This window comes from Pungitius pungitius, chromosome 10, assembly GCF_949316345.1.
Source record: "Pungitius pungitius chromosome 10, fPunPun2.1, whole genome shotgun sequence".
Classification (NCBI taxonomy): Eukaryota; Metazoa; Chordata; class Actinopteri; order Perciformes; family Gasterosteidae; genus Pungitius; species Pungitius pungitius.
Genome location: NC_084909.1, coordinates 5,842,631 through 5,864,964, shown reverse-complemented (window position 1 = coordinate 5,864,964; position 22,334 = coordinate 5,842,631). Strand labels below are relative to the sequence as shown.

The 22,334-nt window shown below is 43.9% G+C and overlaps 1 protein-coding gene across 1 annotated transcript in view; it reads left to right on the top strand.

Annotated features, from left to right (window-relative positions):
* Positions 1–22,334, top strand: part of LOC119229359 (ATP-binding cassette sub-family C member 4-like) — a 39,701-nt gene that overhangs the window by 13,780 nt on the left and 3,587 nt on the right. Inside the window, exons 21-29 of the mRNA XM_037489650.2 lie at positions 4,747–4,897; positions 5,862–5,981; positions 6,106–6,216; positions 6,298–6,398; positions 7,016–7,207; positions 18,160–18,315; positions 21,042–21,131; positions 21,592–21,764; positions 22,207–22,312. Coding sequence (XP_037345547.2) covers positions 4,747–4,897; positions 5,862–5,981; positions 6,106–6,216; positions 6,298–6,398; positions 7,016–7,207; positions 18,160–18,315; positions 21,042–21,131; positions 21,592–21,764; positions 22,207–22,312 — 1,200 coding nt within the window. The remainder of the gene's footprint in view (positions 1–4,746; positions 4,898–5,861; positions 5,982–6,105; positions 6,217–6,297; positions 6,399–7,015; positions 7,208–18,159; positions 18,316–21,041; positions 21,132–21,591; positions 21,765–22,206; positions 22,313–22,334) is intronic.

The window sequence follows — 22,334 nt, the reverse complement described above, 5'->3', positions numbered from 1 at the left end:
CATTATTTAACCATGTGTCTGTATTGCAGGGAAAGCTAGCTCTTAACAACTGAAAAGTAAATCGGGATAAGAGCATACAGTGCATCACAAGCGCATCATCCTCGGCAGTCAGAAAGTGGGAAGTGATCAGAACAGAGCACAAAGGTTGCATCCTTTGGACGGAACACTTTTGTTTGTGCTGCTTTCTGCTGTTGTTTGCAGGTGTCTTTCATGGAGTGGTCTTTTAATGCTTTCAGGAAGGATGGTTTTCACTCTTTTTTTTTTTTTTTCTATCAAAGTATTAGCAGCGCAGAAAAGCTGCTGATCCTGACTATTGTTGCTCTTTCACGGAGGGACATTTCCCCACAGTCATTGTTTAAATGGTTGTCAGGGGAGAATAAAGTGAAACTTCATAAACAATGCCCTAACTGGTTTATCTCCCTCTATGGAAAGAGGCCGCTTCTGTGCGGGGATTTGCCCCAGAGCCTCCCCCCTCTATGGTGGAGTAAGCACTTCACGGCCCCTCAGCACTGCCCCCATACCCGCCTAACAAGGGGATTCCCTCTAGCTGGGAGAACCTGGTTACACCCCAGAGCCCTATTTTTTTACAGGTCTCATTTAGTACTAATTTAGTGTATTGGGGGGAAAAAGGTTCTTTCTCTTCTCTCTTTATGGTCGGGGGACAAAGAGAGAAATGTCAATTAAAAACACCTCAGGCTTTGGGCACTGTCTGCTTTTGTGCAGACTTGACCTTTAAATCCTGGGTTGGCTCTATTTTCACAGAGGGGGCAGAGGAGGAGGGCAAGACAATGGGGAGTGAGGACAGGGGTCTTTCAGGGGAGGATTTTCTGTGTGAAGGCTCTTGACCAAGTCACATCACTAACTGTGAGGTCCATAACTACATTCATAGGTCTTCTAAACCATCCACACCAGTTCAGTTAGTCAGCATGAGCCTGCTAAGACCTGTGCCCTTCATTTAAGTGGGCATAGCCTGCTCTCACCAGTGCTGATGGCATTTAAAACGTGCATAAATACTGGCGCATATATCATCAATTTCAGCAGAAAAACTGTTTCCCCGGGAGACGTGTGCACAGAAGACACCAACAAGCACACGGCAGAGGTGGCTATTGTCTAAAAACGCACGCAGGTCGATCGTTGTGTGAGTCTGTATATTGTGCCGCATTGTGTGTCAGGCCTTTTCAGGGGCTTTGTGGGATATGAGAACTGCTGACGTAACCGTGAGTGCTCTCGGATGGGATTTCACCGGCTTTCTCTCTCTCTCTCTCTCTCTCTCTCTCCTTCACCATGCTGGTGACAGAAGGAGTGAAGAATGCACCGGCCCCAGGCGTTACACGGGTTGTACTGAGAAACACAGAAGACCGCACCGCGTGGAAATTTAGGCTGTGCCATAAATGGCCTTTGAGCACGGTTTCGTGACAATACCATTGTCTTCTTGAACAAGGTGGGGAAAAAATACCCGAGAAAGTTGAGAATGCTGAAAAAGATCTACACTAGTTCAGAGTACGCACTTTTGTCAAAGAATAGAGCAGAAAACATGTAGGTGTGTTGATTCGTGTGTGTGTGTGTGTGTGTGTGTGTGGGTAGGGGTGTGCGTGTGTTTATGAGTGTGCCTTACTGGCCACTCAGCAATACCACACATGGTCATTTGATGGCGAGCATCGGCCAGCAAAAGCTTCCCGTGTGTGTGTGTGTGTGTGTGTGTGTATGTGTGGTCTCCGATGATGCTGCGGTCCAGCACCTCGGCTGCTCTTACTCAGACACACAGGCCAGTCCAGGGCTCCACGGAGCCTGGGAACTTACATAAAAAAAAAAAATCTTATCTGGAATCTCACCTCATGTCAAAACCACAAAGATTATGCATCCTGTGCTTTCTGCGATTGACCTTTATATTTGTGAATTGCTGTTTTTGTACACGTTTAGAAGCGTTTTTTTGTTGTTTTCAAGAAAGGGAGAAAGGAGCAATGACTGAATGAAAGCATTTTCTGGACACAAGTGATTTATAGTAGAGAGAGCGAGTGTGTGTGAGAGAGAGAGAGAGAGAGAGAGAGACCGCATTTCAAAGCCTTTCTCTTATTTCCAAAATGGGGTTGGAAATCAGCAGCTTGACTGAGCCCAAATAAGTGACTTCTTTTACCTTTTCATGGCACACAAAGGCCTAATCCTAGAACTACTTGAGCCACCAATGTAGACAGCGACTGAGACCACCACAGTATGTGTCAGACCCTCCTCACCACACACAAAACACATTGACTGCAGCTTTATGAAGTGAAAATGGCCCCGAAAGGGAAAATGTGAAGGAGGTGTCCACAGTCATTTCTCCCAAAGAAAGGCCACAGCATCTGGGCATTTAATGGTAAAATAAAGCCCAAAGACCGAGTAGAATGGACCGGGTCACTTCTATTGTTCCAGCGCCCGAGTGGAACAGCCCCGTTTTGTTTCAGTACCACTGACCCTTGCAACTTATTGTGCCGCTCTGTCACTGAAAAGTGTGGAGTGAAAAAAAATTCCAGCGATGACAGAGGACTTCTTTTGAGGAATTTTCTTTTCCCCGCTTTCCCCTCATTTCCTGTTTTGTTTGCACTTTCCACCCCCCGGCAAATATCGCACACTGTCTGTAAATAAAGGGAGGATGAAAAAAAAAGCTTGTAAGAAGCGTTTCTTCTTGTCCGGAGGGATGTTTAATTAAAGGCAAGTGTTTATTCTCTGCTTCGGAACAACAGTCGCTATCATTGCTGAGCACAAATATAGCAATTAACTTCAATTTTCTGCATTTATTTTGACATCAAAGAGCCGATAGAATCATTGAGAAAATAAAGCAATTAGGGTCAGCAGAAATCTCAATGGTCTTTGGAATCAGCAGCGCGCCTCGATCGCTTCAATGACTGAATCAGATGCGTGCGGTAGCTTTCTTTTCTTGCTAAAGAGCAATTAGCGGTAATTCTTTATTTAAACTGTTTGTATACAAAACCTTTCATCCTTTTATCCACTTTTATGTGCAGCGGGATGTGGCTTTGGGAGTTTTCTATTCCCGTGTGGTTCACGGGGAGATATGGATGTGGTCCGGGGGGGTGAGGTGTATGCTCGTAGGGTTCCGTTATCGCAATCATCTGTGATGTAGCGTGGGTGGGGGGCCGCGGCGTGTCCCCGATGCTGACACGATAAGCGGCAGACCACGCCGACGGATCACATCAAACGGGGCTTTGACGACGCCGGGCCCTGGGGAGCAGGAGGAGGCAAGACTCCTATCTAATGGTTCCTGTTCCTCCTCTGTCCCGACAGATGACCCCCCCCCCCCCCCCCTCCCGCCACAGATAAGTCTGACTCGGGGGCCCGGTTTAGGATTCAAGGAACGGCTTTTGCCGGACGTGAATGAGCACTGTCACTGTGTCGCCAATCAGCAGCGGGGATTGTGAACGTAAAAAATAGAATATTTGATAAGACATTTGTTCAGTTAATATTTGATCCCCTCAAGGGATCACACTGCTGGATAACATGCAGTAATGGCTCGTGGGCCACCATCTCACTTTGCAGTCTGGTAGCCTTCCATCAAGGCTCAGATTGAAACTTATGTACTGTGAAATTCTCGGGATCAGTTGTGCTCGGTGGCTCTCACTCACTGTTTGATTGTGTGGGCTCCACTACGGCGATGGTTGGACTAGTAATACCCTCTTATCTGAACTGCAAATGAAATTGAGTAGCTTTTCATCATGAAACTACACTGAAAGTGATCATGCTTAAATGTGTGCTTAAGTGGAAGATAGCATCCGTAATTAAGGTGCTAAATTAAATTTCCATCTCTCTGGGCTAGTCTGAGACCACTGAAGGTAAAAGTACGATCATAATCTTCACGTTTTAGGATTCATCTTTTAGGATGTGTCTAATTTCAGGGTGAGAGGTTTTAATTTTATCATCTATCAATCGAAAATGAAATATGTAACACAGTATACCTTTGAATAAAGAAGAAATGGCCTCTGACTTGTGCAGTGGTCGAAGAAGTAGTCACATCATTTATTTAGGAAATGCACCAACATCTGTCTGCAAACACTCCATTAAAAGAACTCCATTAATAATCCTAAGAAATTACACTTTTTTGTATACATCTATGTATTTTCTTTGTACAGAATGATCAAAACTAGGACAAAGACAAGACCACTTTCGCTGATTATATATGTACATATACAATATATAATCATTCTTAATCAGATCAGAAAATAGTTTTTCTCAAACAGCGCAGGGTTGGCTGCCTCGATGTCGTCATCGCCCTCAATCCTGTTTAGGCAGCTCTGGTATCCTGGTCTGGATGTGTCACTGAGCCATTAACACGGGTGATGAGTCACTGTGTTGTTGAGGCCTGTGTGGTTTGGGTGTGATGTATCAGATACCCACAGTGTGGTTCCCAGAACCCTCTGCCAGTCACTGTGGCCATGCTTGTCGGCCGGCCGCTCTGCCAGGGAGGCTTACAGGCCAGAGGTGTTGAAGGGAAAGCCCAGTGGAGCCAGGGATATGAGCTGCAGCGGCCAAGTGGTAAATTCTCACCTTCTACTAAGTGAGAATTAGCGATGTGGTCGTTTTCCTTTCCCACTGTGAGTCACATAACCTCAGTCCCACAACCTGCTGTTACCTTACTGTGTGTCTGTGATGGCCTTACACAAATACAACTAAAAGAGTTTCTCTTCTTTAGCCTCAAGATGCTGTTTGTTCTAGTAAGTGTTAGTGCTCCTTTTCCCAGTTTTCCTTCTGTTGCAGGTATTTCTTCAAGTCGTCGGAGTGATTGCAGTAGCTGCCGCCATCCTCCCCTGGATCCTTATTCCGGTGGCTCCCCTTTTGGCCGTCTTCCTGTTTCTGCGATTCTACTTCCTCCAGACCTCCAGAGACATCAAGCGCCTCGAGTCTACCAGTAATTGTTTTATTTTTTTTATTTTTTTTTGTTAGTGGCATTGGCATGTCCATTTGCGGTATGAGACAAAGGGAGACCACAGGAATGCTAATAGACCATTGAAGAAAGCCATGGTCATTAGCATAAAGGCTAAAGGTGGCGGTGGCCTATGGCTCGGCCACACGCAGTTTCCTCAAGAGACGGGAGTTCATGACATCACATACAATGGGGAAAAATGCCAAGTGGGCATGACTAGGCCATTGCAGGCTTTAGTTTGTCTATTTTATTCTGGGCTGCAAGCCCAAATGCTCATTGGTCGACAGGTTCTATCATCTTAAGGAACAAAAGTTCTGTTAAATAACCCGAAGGAAACATTTAGGTTTTGTCTTTGGTGTTGTAAGCCTAAAAAATAGCAACAAAAGACCACTCAATTCAAACCTTTTCCTAAACCAAGATTCTTTGGCATCGGGGAAATATTGGATGCTTGTACGATGCAGTACATCGTAGTTTGATAACCAAATCACACGCTTCTTTGTCTTCGCCTTCTAAAGAGTCAAAATATTGAGAAGAAAACCCCAACAGTAGAATGTGATTTTATAGCCCGGTTTAGTACCAAAGTACCAAATGTTAAAAGTGAGAAGCAGTTATATCTGAAACCAAGTTCACATGTAGCCGAACGAAGGCTAAAACTGAATGCATTTGTGTCGATGTAATGCCATTCGTAAGCGTATGGAAAGCTGATTTGACAGATTCATGAATAATGTATTGTAATTACGCAACAAAATGTTGCGTAACAAAATATGTAAGTTGCCCATTCGCTGCAAAAGTTAAAAAAATAAAACCCTCCTAGTCCTTGTGGCCAACATCTTCAAATGAAATATTCAACATCCACTTGATGCACTATGAATAAGCACCGAGCAATAATGCATGCTTTTTGGATCAAATTCTAGCTAACAGTTGTGGTGTGTACATATGTTTCTTTTAGCTCGGAGTCCTGTCTTCTCCCACCTTTCCTCCTCTCTCCAAGGACTGAGCACCATCCGTGCCTTCAAGGTTCAACAGAGGTTTCAGCAAGTGTTTGATGAACATCAAGATCTTCATTCAGGTCGGATTGAACAATTGTATTTCACTGAAGAGTTATAACTTTTCAAGCGTTGTTAGTCATTGGTCAATTTCAGCAATGTTGAGATTACATGTACCATTTCATCTCTGCGTTTTCTTGTTAACAGGAGCCTGGTTTTTGTTCCTGGCTACTTCTCGCTGGTTTGCTGTCCGTCTTGATGCAATTTGCTCAATTTTTGTCACCATCACCACCTTTGGCTGCCTTTACCTCAGGGATGGTATGGCCTTTGGCTAAACCATGTGACACATTATTAGTGAAACTATGATAATGCTCCTGTGTTTTTTGTTTTTGTTTTCAGGACTTGAACCGGGTGCAGTGGGTCTGGCTCTGTCTCACGCAGTCACACTTACAGGCATGTTCCAGTGGGGCGTCAGACAGAGTGCAGAGATCGAGAACATGGTCAGGACATTTAGTTCCGAACGCTTAACTTCACTGTCCATTGAGTGGATTTCATTAAATGTTTTTTTTACCCCAAAAATTACACAAATAATTTACAAAATATGTGCCAGTTCCGGTCATATAAAAGAGGTCAACTTAACTTAACTCATGATGGCTGTTTAGACCCCTTTTAAAACTAAGGGATAGCACAAAGAAAACGCCATAACCTAAACTAAAAATGTAAACAATTTTCCATCAGTATAACTCTTTTAGCACAAAAATACCAACAAATCAATATAGTCTAATACAAATAAACAAAACACAGTTGTTGCACTGTGGGAAATGTAGTGCCCTTTGTAGGTGGGCTCATTTTAGAGAAAGATATCTAATGTTGGCTTTTGTTGCTTTGATTTCTGTCTGTTTCTCACTTTATACTCATGCAATTGTACATCATCGGAGTGCAGCTCTCAAACACTAACGAATTCACAGGCTAAATGATTCTTTTTGAGGTGGTCACATTTAAAATACTCGTAGGATATGTCATTTTTACAGTTTTTTGTTTGTTTGAATAACTTTACTGTACTGAAACGGAAGTGTCACATGATCAAAAGAGCACAACATTGCGTTATCTCTTGCAGATGACGTCAGTGGAGAGAGTGGTTGAGTATGCAGAGCTGGAGAGTGAAGCACCCTGGGAGACAGACAAACAGCCGCCAAATGATTGGCCCAAGACCGGGTGCATCACTTTTGACAGAGTCAACTTCTCCCACAGTGCCAATGATCGTTTGGTCCTAAAGAACCTGACTGTCATCATCACATCCAGAGAAAAGGTGACTTGGTTTGATATGCAGCTAGTGATGTGATTCCCTTTTATGTGGCATTATATTCAAAATCAATTATTAAAGGGCCACCTCATTGTGCTGCTGAATCTTCAGGACTATACCATTTGTGATTCATGGAATACATATCATGTAATTAAGACTGTTCAAGTGGATCCATTTGTTCCCAATTTGCATTTTGAGCAACCTGACGGTGACAACAGTTTATTCACCAGGAGAGGTGAGGCTGAGGTATATGGGCTGGTAGATGGTGGAGAGAGAGAGAAGCAGAGGGAGATGGTTGAGGATGATTGAAATTATGTTTAATGCAGGGGGTGTACTTTGCATTGCTATGGTTGGCCAGGGTGGCTGATTTCACAATGGATGGGTTGATAAGTGTCAAGGGCCTGGCTTTGACAGCCCATGGGAGGGATCTCTGTCACATGCTATGGGGGGTGAATCCTGGCAGTTCCCCTGAGACCCTTTCACAAGGAAACCTGCACCTACAATACAAGATCCATTTACTCTGGCACTCACTGCAATCCCTTATTGTACATAATCATATAAAAACTCACAACTCACTGCAACGCCAGAGTTGACCTTCCATTGTTTTGATCCACACCAGAAGGATCTTGCGATCGGTTTGGTGTGTGTGTTCATGAGTGAGTGGACACCTCTTTCTCTGTCCATGGATAATTTTGCATTCTGGTGCGAAAAACCGCATTGTATTTTGTGTGGGGGGGTGGGGGGGGGGGGGGCAGGGGCAGTCATAGCTGCATGCTCAAAGACCGCTTGTGGTTTTGTTGGCGCACACTTTCTCGAAAACATCTTTTAATGCCTGTTTTAAACTGCAGTTGACTGCCTGCTGACTCTTCAATTACAACACATAACTGCCCCCTGGCCGGTAGGGGCTGCTAGTGATGCCCCAACTGTGTACAGGCCCGACCCCCCCAGCCACTACACAGTGGGGTAAACAGTCTGCACACTTTCTTTGGACAGTGTGTTTGGTTAACAGCTAGCGGAACTAACAGTGTACATACAGATGCTACCGCTATGCAGGCAGACAGTTTTGTAAGTTTAATTTTGTTTTGAAGGAAACCGATTGTAGGATTCTGAAGGAAAACTTGATTGCTGATTGGCTGCATACACGTCGCTTGCTTTTCATGCGCCTTTTATCCCATTTGTGTCTATATGAGTGAGTTGTATTCATCTAATCACATAATACAGCAGTGGCTGACCTCCCCCCCCCCCACCCCCTCAAGGGCCGTCTGGAATCCGGCCCTTGAGGGGGGGGGGAAGAGGACATGGGGACGGGAGGAAGGATGCACGAACAAGCATCGCGGAGCCGGGACTGGAGCCGGGACGGGCAGAGTCGGGGGCGCGCGTCGTGGAGACGGGACTGGAGGTCGCTGCGGCCCAGTGTGGATGGGACAGGGAGGACGCGGCTTCCTCCTTCGAGGACTACTTCTCCTGGGATTAAGTAGGTCCTGGAGCTCGAGGCACTCTTTCTGGTTGCTCCTGGGGCCAAACACGAAGTTGGGCGCACCGCGCCCGGAACCACCAGGCCCGGCGTCCCATGCCACGCAGCTGGAGCCTGACCGCCGTTCCGGCCGACCCCCGGAGAACCCAACGCATGGCCGCCGACACGGCGTGCTACTACTTGTATTTAGTAGATGTACTAATCTAGTTTGTTGAGTTTCTTAACTTGTTCCTAAAGCTAAAGATGTATGGTCGTTTTGAAAACCGCTATACAAAATAATATTTGAATGTGCTTGCCTCCCTCTCATATCATGGGAACCAGGAATTCCCTATATTCAAATCAAGAAGCTTCATTTTCCTCTCCATCCACCTTAATTAGTACATGTGTGCGTCGTCCATGCGTCGGGTTCTCCGGGAGTCGGCCGGAACGGAGTACGCGGCTTCCTCTTTCGAGGACTACTTCTCCTGGGGTTAAGTAGGTCCTGGAGCTCGAGGCACTCTTTCTGGTAGCTTCTGGGGCCAAACACGAAGTTGATTTTTCGCCGCCAGAACGGGCTCCTAATGTCTATGTAGTTTAGGCCGTACTCACACAATGATGGGGCATTCTTACTAATTAAGGTGGATGGAGAGGAATATGAAGCCTCTTGATTTGAATATAGGGAATTCCTGGTTCCCATGATATGAGAGGGAGGCAAGCACATTCAAATGTTATTTTGTATAGCGGTTTTCAAAGCAACCATACATCTTTAGCTTTAGGAACAGGTTAAGAAACTAAACAAACTAGATTAGTACATCTACCAAATACAAGTAGGAGCATGCCGTGTCGGCGGCCATGCGTCGGGTTCTCCGGGAGTCGGTCGGAACGGCGGTCAGGCTCCAGCTGCGTGGCATGGGACGCCAGGCCCGGTGGCTCCGGGCGCGGTGGCTCCGGCTGCGGGGCTTGGGCCGCAACCCCTCACCCCACCCACCCCTCAAGGGCCGGATTCCAGACAGACCCCAAAAGGGCGAGGGGAAGAGGACCAACGGGCTCCTAATGTCTGTAGTCCGGGCTGTACTCACACAATGAGTCTGCTAGGTCTTTTTTTGGTCACGTCATTCTGTTAGGGGTAAGGTGAGCAGAGGCAGACCGTGACAACGTGCTTGGGTTTAACAGAGGCCTATTGCATGAATTCAGGATAAAGGATTAAGCCGGGATATTTAAGTTATCCTAAAAGCAGGTTGAATTAAACCCAGCTAAGTAACCATGGCAATTTATTCTTTGCAGCTAAACTGCACCGAGCAGGCTAACAGCCAGTCAAAGATCATCGATCATCGATATTTGGCCTTGGGTGCTCTGGTACCACGTACAATGAACATGCTTATGTTCGAACATGGTGTTCGTTATGGACAATCTGTGGCTGGCACAGAAAACCAATAACAAACGACCACTTTGGTTCAGATCAGAGAGGCCGTTCTTCCCAATCACATTCTCCAGTTATCTCCATCGTCGCCCAGGTGTGCATTGAAGTTTCCCAGTAGGACTATGGAGTCCCCTACTAGAGCCCCATGCAGGACTCAATTCAGGGTCCCCAAAAAGACTGAATACTCTGAGCTCGGTGGCTCCTTCACTCTTCCGCTTTTTCATAAGGTGTTTTTGAACCATTCTTAGTCTGGCCCCTCGCCTGAGACCACTTTGCCAAGGGTAAACCTAGCAGGAGCACCAGGCTCCAGACAACACAGCCCTCAGGGTCATAGGGACTCGCAAACCTCTCCACCACGATAAGGTGATGGTTCCCAGAGAGGTATTATTATTATTTTTTTATTATTTTTTTTTTCCAATTGTAATTTTTTTTTTTGTTCCAATTATAATTTTTTTTTTGTTCCAATTATAATTTTTTTTGTTCCAATTATTATTATTATTTTGTTCCAATTATTATTTTTTATTCTAATTTTTTGTTTTTGTTTTTGTTTTTGTTTTTGTTTTTGTTTTTGTTTTAATTTTAATTTTAATTTTAATTTTTAATTTTTTCTGTATAATTTAATGTATGTTTGTTATATATTTATATATGTTTGTGTTATGTGTATATATATATATATGTGTGTTATATGTGTATATATATATGTGTTATATATATATATATATTTTGTGTTATATATGTGTTATATATATTGTGTTTATATATATATGTTGTGTTATATATATATATATTGTGTTTATATATTTATATATATATATATTGTGTTTATATATTTATATATATATATATATATATATATATTGTGTTTATATATTTATATATATATAACACGTGTGTTTGTGTTATATATAAATAAAATATAAAAGAATAAAAAAAATATAAAAAAAATGTATAAAAAATTTGTGTAGGGTGTAGAATTAGGTCTTGACACAGCTTGAGAAAATGTGGTACCACCTTCTCCTTTGCCTGTTGTGGTTCTGGCTTTGAAGGTCTTCCAGGTGAGAGATTAAGGCAGACTCGGTCTTCAGCTGCTTGTCCCTCTGCTCCTTTAGATTCTGGTGGATTTGTTCTGTTTGCTGAAGGAGGGAAGACTTCTCTTGATCCCATGAAAGACGTTCACTCTCAAGCTCATCTTCAGATTTCTTCTTTAGTGTTGCTATGAGGTTTCTGTGGTCTTTCTCCTGTGTCTCCAGCTTGGCAAAACAGTGACCCTTGAATGTTTCCAGCTGTGAAGACAGTTCCTGAGTGTGGAGACACTCCTTTTTCAACTGGTCTCTGGTGCTTTCTAGGTCTTTCGTGATCTCCTGTTTCTGTTCAACCAATTTGATGTAATTCAGCTTGATATGATAGAGTTCCTTGTAGAGTTCCTCAATCCGGACGTTGAGGGAAGATTTCTCCTGCGTCCACTTGGTATCACGAATCTTTGCTTGTTGCTCAGCCTCCTCCAGCTGCAACTTAGTAGAACAAATCTCTTCTTGCTGCTCAGCCTTCTCTTGCTGCCACTCGACAGCAGAACTCGCTGCCTGCTGCTCAGCCTTCTTTTGCTGCCCCTCGATAGTACGACTTTCTGCCTGCTGCTCAGCCTTCTGAACAGCAGCCAAGAGGTCCTTGTTCTTCTTCTTCTCACATGCAAGATCAACCACTAAGACGGCGTTCTTTTCCAACATGAGTTTATGCAGGGAAGCTTTTTCCTGCTTCCATTGACAACGTTCAGACTCCAGCTGATCTTCACATTTTTTCTTACCAGCTGCGAGTCTCTCTTTCTCTTGGTTTGCTTCATACAGCTTGGCATTGAAGCCCTTCTCAGATATGGCCAGGTTCTCTAAGGCTTCTTCATATTTCCGATGACTCATTTCCAAACTGTTTGTCACTCCGTAAAGACGGCCCATGAAATTGATATTGAGAAATTCCTGTAGTTCAGGTCGGTCTCTGGGGCAATGTATTCTGTCCAGCATGGTTAAATTCTCATTCACATTCTCTCGTTCATGATAAGTTATTATTGCCACCAGCTTTTCATTACCGTCAAGGGCTTCTTTGTATTTGGCTGTGAGGGAAGACTTCTCATTTTTCCACAGCAGTTTAGAATTCTTCAAGTCCTGCTGAGTCTTACTGAGAGCAGCCGTGATCTTCTTGTTGATATCCATCTGATCTTCTAGTTTAGCCTGACATCTCCTCAACATCTCACCCTCCGTCTTGAAGACGTTCTTCTGCTGATGTTGCTGACGCTCAGTTTCAAGCAAATCCTGTGATGCTTTCAGGGCTGCTGTGATCTTGTCAAGGGCTTCTTCATGTTCAGCTGTGAGGGAAGATTTCTCATTTTTCCACAGCAGATGAACATTCTTCAAGTCCTGCTGAGTCTTACTGAGAGCAGCCGTGGTCTTCTTGTTGATATCCATCTGCTCTTCCAGTTTAGCCTGACAGGTCCTTAATAAATCACCCTCCGTCTTGGAGACGTTCTTCTGCTGATGGTGCTGGCGCTCAGTTTCAAGCAAATCCTGTGATGCTTTCAAGTCCTGTTCAGACTTGTGAAGAGCAGCCTTGAGCTTAATGTTAGCATCTGCCTGTTGGTTGACTTGAGCCTCACAGAAGTCCCGAAATAACTCCATCTCCTCATTGTTGCTGATGATTTTTTGAGAGGAGTCTTGTGATGCTTTCAGGGCTGCTGTGATCTTGTCAAGGGCTTCTTCATGTTCAGCTGTGAGGGAAGATTTCTCATTTTGCCACAGCAGATGAACATTCTTCAAGTCCTGCTGAGTCTTACTGAGAGCAGCCGTGGTCTTCTTGTTAATATCCATCTGCTCTTCCAGTTTAGCCTTATAGGTCTTCAACAAAGCACCCTCTGTCTTGGAGACGTTCTTCTGCTGATGGTGCTGGCGCTCAGTTTTAAGCAAATCCTGTGATGCTTTCAAGTCCTGTTCAGACTTGTCAAGAGCAGCCTTGAGCTTAATGTTAGCATCTGCCTGTTGGTTGACTTGAGCCTCACAGAAGTCCCGAAATAACTTCATCTCCTCATCGTTGCTGATGATTTTTTGAGAGGAGTCCTGTGATGCTTTTAGTTCTGCCTTGATTGCGTTTGTCTCTGCTCTCAGTTTACTTGTCTGGATGTTATGGAGAGCAGTGAATCTCAAGCTCAGTGGCTTTTCTATTCCACGCTGCCGGTACCTGAGAATATTTTGCATATCTTTCAATGCAGTTTCTTGTTTCTTGGTTGTGGCCCTCTCATCGCGAAGTTGTCTCTCCAATTCCAACTCTGCGTTAGTTTTAGCCGGTGCGATCAACTTGCTATCCTCGCAGGGCTTAAAAGTATCATCTGCAGGTTTAGGATTAGGGTTTACCTGCGTAGAAATTGAGACAATTTCTTCAACCTTTATCTCCTTTTGCTGCTCCTTGGCCATTCTTTTCTTTGCGTGTCTCTGTTGTTTCCTGCTCATTGGGCTTTCCATTATAACTAATGAAGTTATATTTAAACCAAAAATGATATCCAAACAAAAGTTAAATTGAACTGATGTCTGAGCTAAGATATCACTAAACCAAACTGATGTCTGACCAAAAGTCAAGTGAGTTAAACACAAGTGAACATCTGTGATGTCATGTATTCTATATTGACGTCATTCCTTTTAGAACTGATCTTTGGAATAACAATAGCGTCATGTGATGTTTACCGTCCAATTGGAAATGATTCTATGGTTGCTAGGATACCAATACGCAGTGGCGCAATGGGGGCGTGGCCTCGAAACAAAAACTATTGGTCTCGAAAAAAAACTCTCTGGTCTTGGATCCAAAACCTTTTTATTGTAGTGGATGGGGCTTATGCCGGTGAATGAACCAGGAGTTTCTATTGGTGGATCGACTGGGCACTTGGCGTCTGTTCCGCCATTAAACTCTAACGGGAGACGACTGTGAGGAGCGACATGGAGGTAAGCGGACTTTGTATTTTGTCAAAATCATTTAAAATGAAGCAGCACTACGTTGTTTTTTAATGTTGTTAGTGTAGCTGAGTGCTTTATTAAGAACGACATGGAGGGCTGCTGTGTTGACATGAAGCCCCGCTTTCTACGTCCATGTAACGGTAGCACACGTTAGCCCGCAGTGGGCTAACAGTGGTTACACGCACCTGGACGTGTCCACGTTAGCTAAGGTTAATTACGCATCAATGACATAATTTAATTAAATCCAATGGGCTTGGTTCTCTCTGACCGAGGTACTATTGTCGACACTAGTCACCTTTGGAGGATTGCCACGCTACAGGTAACTTACCTGTGCCAGAACCAGATCTGCAGGAGGTGCTGTGTGTGCTTTACACATAGCACAATGAGAAATGCAATTTAACGTGAGGTATTCATTCATTCTTTCGCTATATCACTCCAACCTAAGTGAAGATATTAACATTAGATTGTCTAGACTCTAAACTATGTGAAAAAACGAGGCAATGGCTATAATCATAATTAATGTGCTTGGTCTCAGATGCTGCAGGCAGAACATGATGAGGAACCAGAGTGCTGATCCACAGCCTGAGTCACTGTAGAAGAGGGCCATGACGGTCCTGCTGCAGTAGATTCCTCTTCTGAACGCGCATGTCCTTCAACACGACGTGATGTCAAACTCTAGAAATACAGTTGCGTAATTGCACTGCTGCCATTAAGGTAAAAACCATGACACATTTGACTGGCTCATTGACATGAGTGCATGCCCGGCCGTTTCAAGTTTGCACTGAGAATGTCTCCATCACCTGACTCCGGTGCATCATACTGGAAAGGGACGTTACAGTGAACTGGACAGGCTGTATTGAAAGAAATCAAGGTATTACCTGAGGTTGTGTTGGTGATAGTATCAATGTTTGAGTGTAATCAATTAATCGAAAACGATTAACTTTTGCCTCACCTTCCCTACATGATGCCACTGACTAAGCTAACACATCTATGTAGTAAGTAATGGGGGAACAACAAGAGCCCACATGAAAGCAGGGCTTCAACACAGCAGCCCCCCATGTCGTTCTAAATAAAACACTAACAACATGAAAACAACGTAAAGTGCTGCTTCATTTTCAATGATTACAGTACAACGTCCGCTTACCTCCATGTCGCTCCTCACTGTCGCCTCCCGTTAGAGTTTAATGGCGGAACAGACGCCAAGTGCCCAGTCGAGATCCACCGATAGAAACTCCTGGTTCATTCAGCGACAAAGGCCCCGTACAGTACAATAAAAAATCTGAGAGAAAAGGTTTTGGATCCGAGACCAAAGAGTTTTGTTTCGAGAGCAAAAACAATAGTTTCACTCGCAAAACTAACAAATAATTCTTTCTCAGTTTATATATTTTTACTTACAAACTTCATTTTCGCTTGCAATGCAAGAAATTTGCTCTCGAAACATGTTTTTTGGTTTGCATAATAAAGACACAAATCTACCTTCATAGATGGTCAACCTTCATAGATAAACGCTGAACTCAGGTTCACTCCTTGCGCTTTCTTGAGGGTTGATTTATTCAAAATAACTCAAAATACACTCAAACAATGCACTCGGCCCTCTGCCTGCCAGCTTTTTTTTCCCGCCCTTTTACCATGTGCTCACGTCTATTATTCCCTCCAATACGGCCCCTTGCCTCTTCTAGGGCAGAGGTCAAAACCCACTGGCCTGGCGACGGAACAGCGCCACCTCCCGTGGTGGTAACACCCTGACCCAACACCCTCTTTTATCCTTGGTTTGAGTACTGGTAGCCCCCTCTACGAGCACTGTAACTGTGACATTTGTCACAATATACATACATACACACTAATATATATATATATATTAGTGTGTGTGTGTGTGTATGTATATATAGTGTGTATGTATGTGTGCAATTTTAAGCGTGGCATGGTTATTGGTGCCAGACGGACCGGTCTGAGTATTTCACAATCTGCTCAGTTACTGGGATATTCACGCCCAACCATTTCTAGGGTTTACAAAGAATCGTGTGAAAAGGGAAAAACATCCAGTATGCGGCAGTCCTGTGGGCGCCTTGGTCAGAGGAGAATGGGCCGACTGATTCAAGCTGATAGAAGAGCAACTTTGACTGAAATAACCACTTGTTACAACCGAGGTATGCAGCAAAGCATTTGTGAAGCCACAACATGCAGAACCTTGAGGCGGATGGGCTACAACAGCAGAAGACCCCACCGGGTACCACTCATCTCCACTACAAATAGGAAAAGGAGGCTACAATTTGCAAGGATCACCAAAATTGGACAGTTGAAGACTGGAAAAATGTTGCCTGGTCTGATGAGTCTTGATTTCTGTTGAGACGTTCAGATGGTAGAGTCAGAATTTGGCGTGAACAGAATGAGAACATGGATCCATCATGCTTTGTTACCACTGTGCAGGCTGGTGCTGGTGGTGTAATGGTGTGGGGGATGTTTTCTTGGCACACTTTAGGCCCCTTAGGGCCAATTGGGCATCGTTTAAATGCCACAGCCTACCTGAGCATTGTTTCTGACCATGTCCATCCCTTTATGGCCACAATGTACCCATCCTCTGATGGCTACTTCCAGCAGGATAATGCACCATGTCACAAAGCTCCAATCATTTCAAATTGGTTTCTTGAACATGACAATGAGTTCACTGTACTAAAATGGCCCCCACAGTCACCAGATCTCAACCCAAAAGAGCATCTTTGGGATGTGGTGGAACGGCAGCTTCGTGCCCTGGATGTGCATCCCAAAAATCTCCAACTGCAAGATGCTATCCTATCAATATGGGCCAACACAAAGAATGCTTTCAGCACCTTGTTGAATCAATGCCATGTAGAATTAAGTAAGACAGTATATAAAGATGTTAGGCGAGGAAATACTTGAGTGATAAATTGGGAAAGGATGACCCAATGTGTGTAGCTCTTAGTTAACAGCCCCATTTCTGAGGCAGTAGGTGCAACAATGTTTTGTCCTACTCCCTTTTCGTCCATAATCTCCCTACTCTTACCACTTGGGTGGAACGCATATATCTTGGTCCTGAGAGGTTTATGTGTCTACTCCTGTGAAGCCTTTTCAATGCATGCTTCCATGGTGCACAATTTCTGTTTTTTACTTGGACGATGCTTCTCCTGTGAGCAGTTCTTTTAACACTCTTTTGCCACAGCCTCTGCAGAAGAGAGAGCTCTGTTGTATTGCACTGTCAGTAAATGGGTAGGTGAGATCTTTTGATATGATGTCACAAGGGTTTTTGGAAATACTTACTCGGGGGCGGGTGGAAAAAAAAAGTCAAACAAAAGGTTGTCAATGGGCGGATGGCATTCAACAAGCTTGTGTTGGCGGGCAGCACTGTGTGGCATCAACCGCCCAGTTCACTGGAATGGCCTTGCGATGCCAATGTTGTCACCATTTCCTTTTGGCTCTTGGTTGCGCTTCAGTCATTGCCGCAGGGTTTACCCAGTAGTCAGCCCAAAATAGTCAACAGTTCGATGGAGAGAAGTCATATTCTGTGTGGATCCCCTGTAAATCTGTGTGAATGGCACGATTTGCCTTTGCAACAGTACTGGTTAGACCTGCATGTATTCACACCACAGGTGGGATGACTCTACTTTCCTATGTATTTAAATACTGCCTCACACAGCTGCTAGTAACGCCATACACTCGTAGGTGGTGTTCAGACAACAACAAAAACCGCCATTCATTGAACACGGCAAAGGGCTGCTTTGGCTGGTACCGTCACAACATGAAATACAATCTCTGAACCAACAGATTTCTTGAATTCTCAATCTTCTGACATACATAAAAGATCCTAGGCAAGTAATTCAAGATGTGATATTGTTTTTTGATTTGGAGTGTGCACTACTACATATTGAATATAGGCTTAAGTCATTCTCAAATCTGCACAATAAAACAAAAACATGAATACTGTAAAAAAAAAAAAATCGTTAGGGTTAGGTGTCTATTGTTTAAACAACAAACACCAAATATAATTAATATCCCAACAAAAGTGTGATGATAATGGGTTTTTTTCTGTGAATTTGTGGAATTTGTTACAGATTTAAAAATAGCTCTGATTTCTCCACTGTAGGTTGGCATCGTTGGACGTACCGGTGCTGGTAAAAGCTCCCTGATCTCCGCCTTGTTCCGGCTGGCAGAACCTGAGGGAAGAATAATGATTGATGGTTTTCTGACATCAGAGATTGGTCTGCACACCCTGCGCCAGAAAATGTCCATCATCCCACAGGTGCCTTTTTTAAATTGCCCTCATTCAGAGTTTGTTGATCATGATATATAAAAGTCTATCCACACCGATAACTGATAATAAAATATTACACACAATCATATATCAGAAACGACATATTTCCTTTTCTAAAATTACTGGACCTTTACTTTAACATCTTATGTATCTTATTTGATTCTCCATGATTCAAAATCATCAGAAATGTCAGACGAACACTGGTAGAAAACGCCTTCATGCTTTGGCCCTTTTTTCATACGCCTGGCTTTTAAAAAGCTAAAACAAGTGTGGAAATTTACAGTCGTCTCTCAAGGGGATTTCTGAAAGTGAGACAAACGGATGCCTTGAGACAGTTTAACTTTATTTCCGCTTCTTGAAACTGATACGGCATTAGGAAAATGCCAGCCTGCGGGTGAGTGTCAGCAGAGTGGAGGGAGGGGAGAAGACTCCCACGGCCTGTACTGTGAAGAGAGCAGTTCCCCATCCCTGACAGAGGATTAGCCCTCTACCCCCCAAACATGGGAAAGCTGCTTAGAAGAAGTCTCCCCCATCCTCACAGTCAGACTCCCCTTGTACACCGTCACTTAGCCCAAGTCTCAAACATTTCGAGGGTGCAGCCAAGATGCCCCAAAACAGTTTCATTAATGCTTTTCAGTGGATTTGATAGGTTTCTGGCATTGCTACTACTTCAGATAAAGTTTTGCTGCCTCGTCCAAAGTAGTCTGAGATGGCTGTGATGTGTGTTTGATGAGATTTTGTTTACTCTTTCTGTTTTCTCCTGGGAGAGACTTACAAGTGTCAGGTTACAAGTCAGAATTTTTACTGCACGCCCGTCTGTGTCACATACTCACTGTATTGCATTTGAATTATATGAATTCTTAGCAGTAGAGTTTATCTGTGTCATGCTCACAGTTAGTAGACCAGATTCACGCAAATCCATCTGAAAGCCCTTTATTCTCCCCTGAGACGTCAGAGATGAAATGATATTCAGTTTGCCTTTAAAATGGAAAATAATCTTGATATACATTTCTAGTTATTATTACCTGTTAATGTCAAGTGTGATATGTATACTACTGTATCTATTGCCAGTGTGGAGTTATTATTTGACATCCACAGATTTGACTACGATAAGTATTTATTAGCATATTGCGTTTAAAAAATATATTTATTTCAGTTTCTATTTTATCTCAGGATACTTAAAAAATATATATATTTTTGTGGCCAACACCAGAGCTTAAAATTGGTGGAGCACATAATCAGTCTGTGGAAAGCTGTCCATAAAAGCAGTTTTTCCAACCGAACATTGAACCCCTAATTAACGTGTGTCACAAAACTACTTTGAATTGGGACTTCAGTTGGCTTTATGACAAGGCGATATTTTGGTGACAGAAGGGAAAGCTCATTGGAAGTAAAGAGGTTTAAAATGTTCTAAGGAACAGGCAGCAAGCATGAAAGTAATACTTTTGTTGGGATTAGATTTTGTAGAGGTGTGCGCCACATAAATCTGTGTTCCTACATACCTGAGTTTATGTTTGATTTAATTTTGTTCCATCTGAGCACTGGCTGCCGAACTGTAAATGAGATGAAAGTGCCTTTAGTGAGTCATCCACTGTAACCTTAACGCAGGACCCTCAGCCTTTCACACCCATTGTGTGCGTTTCTGTCGCTCGTGGTCTAATCTCACATTTGCCAGGTAAACAATTCCTATCTTGATTTGAGGTTAAATTGATATGTAAACTAAAGTTATTCATTACTGTTGAGGATACAGTTGAAGTTGACAGTACAGTTGAGTCAGTTTTTCTTATGATATCAGTAAGAAAAATATGTAAGCGTTCTGCTAAGCGTCTTTAAGTCTTCTTTTAAAATGATCATTATAACCATTTAAGTCTAGTAAATTCTTTGCCATGTTTCAAAGGCAAACGCAGCTGTATCTGTTTACTGATGTAAAAAAAAAGTCCTATGAAAAGCTTATCTACAGCAGCTCTGTACCCTGAGAGGCGAGACCCCGTATGAAGGCCTGTTAGAGTCCTGTAAGAGGTTCAGTAAATCACTGCAACACTGGATCAGCATTTCTGAATAAATATCTGACCTGACACAAGGAGATGTCGGCTTCCACCCGTTTATCAGGTTTACTGCAAAAAGAGTGGCGTGTAGGAACAATGTCTGAGGGCTCTGTAATAGAGAGCTTTATTTAGTCTCGCAAAGAGGACTATGTCACTGAAAACGGATACAGGTGTGTGTTCCTCGGCATAAATGCATGTCTCGGACATCCTAGCCATCTGATATCTGAGGCTGTACGTTTTATGAGGATAGTAAACTGAAGCGATAACCCCTTGTGACAAATCCTTGTGCAGTAAAGCTGTTACTTTTGGCAGACATTTCAGAGATTATCACTTCTACTACCGTCACTGTATGAAAGTCTTTGTATGCTAACAGTGACTAGATGGCTCTTTTTCTGCCATATTATATATTCACACAATGTCACACAGTCCGCCAATGCCAGTGCACAAGTACTGCTTTTCCAAGTAAAAAGATCCACTTATTGAAGCATATTTGGCCAGAACATTGAAAAAAAACCCTCCTGATTGTAGCAAGTCCTTTGTGAACATCTTCCCCTCAAACATTGCCTAGTGGCGCTCTATAAAGCTTGTCTTAACCCTTTCACACATCTTCCCCCTTGTCATTATCTTAACTGGCCACGGCCTTCTCTTTCTATATCCATCTATCCACAGGACCCAGTTCTCTTCACGGGCACCATGAGGAAGAATCTGGACCCTTTCAGGCTGCACACAGATGAGGACCTGTGGAATGCACTCCGAGAGGTACTCCAGCGTGGCTCTGAATGATTCCCCCTCGCCGGCCCAGGGGGGGATCCCTCTGTCCCGCTGTACAATGCTGCCATTCAGCCTCCCTGCTCGCCACAAGTCATGGGGGGGAAATCCCATTAGAGCCATGGGGCCCAGCTCAATGTGCGGCTTGTAACTGGGAACCATTGAAAGTGCTGGGGGAGATGTGTTTGGGCAGTCAGGCCAACCAGGATGAAGGCTCCCCCCACAGTGAAGGGCTTCAGCTCCTGGTCCTGCCTCTGAATGGGTTTGGTGGCCTGGATTAAAGCTAGAGGCTGGCCACAAGAGAGCACTGGCCAAGGTCATCCGTGGACCTGGCCCTGCATTGTGCCAGGCGGTTAATGGGTGTGTTTGGATAGCTCTTTAAAGACATCCCCACAGGAAGCCTTTATGAAGGGGTAATGGAGGGTTGGGGCTCCGCTCTCCCTCTCTCCAGGTGCAGATGAAGGACGTGGTGGAGGACCTGCCCGATAAGCTGGAGACGGTGCTGACTGAGTGTGGCTCTAACATCAGCGTGGGCCAGAGGCAACTGGTGTGTCTGGCCAGGGCCATGCTCCGGAAAAACCGCATCCTCATCATAGATGAGGCCACGGCCAATGTGGACCCAAGGTCAGGTGACACTAGAGTCTCCAAGTGAGACATTTAACATCAGTGATTGAAGCACTAATTTACACTGGAAGTTATACCGTACACGTGCTCCCGGTGTTTTTAGCTGGGTTTAATAAAACTGTAGCAACACTGTTGCTATACGAACCAAATTTACTCTTTTACACAAAGGTGGATTAGAGCCTTCCTGGAGTAAACAAGTCAAAAACAAACAACACTTTTGGTTTGACTGAAATATCATGTGGAGTTAGTTTATAATGGCAAAACAAGACAAAAACAACTTTGTCACCGTGTGGAGCTCTGCTATCTTTTGTTGTTTATACGTCCTGCAGCTCATACCTCGCCGCTGATGAGCCATTGTTCCCTGTTAAGTAAAACTCCCTGCCCAAGGGTCTGTGGGAAGCAGGTTCTTTGTGCTGAGGTGTTGTGTTCTCTGCTCCTTTAGAACTGACGGCCTCATCCAGCAGACTATCCGGGACAAGTTTCAAGAATGTACGGTCCTCACCATTGCTCACAGGCTCAATACTATCATTGACTGTGACAGAATCCTGGTAAGTAAGAATACAGTAGATT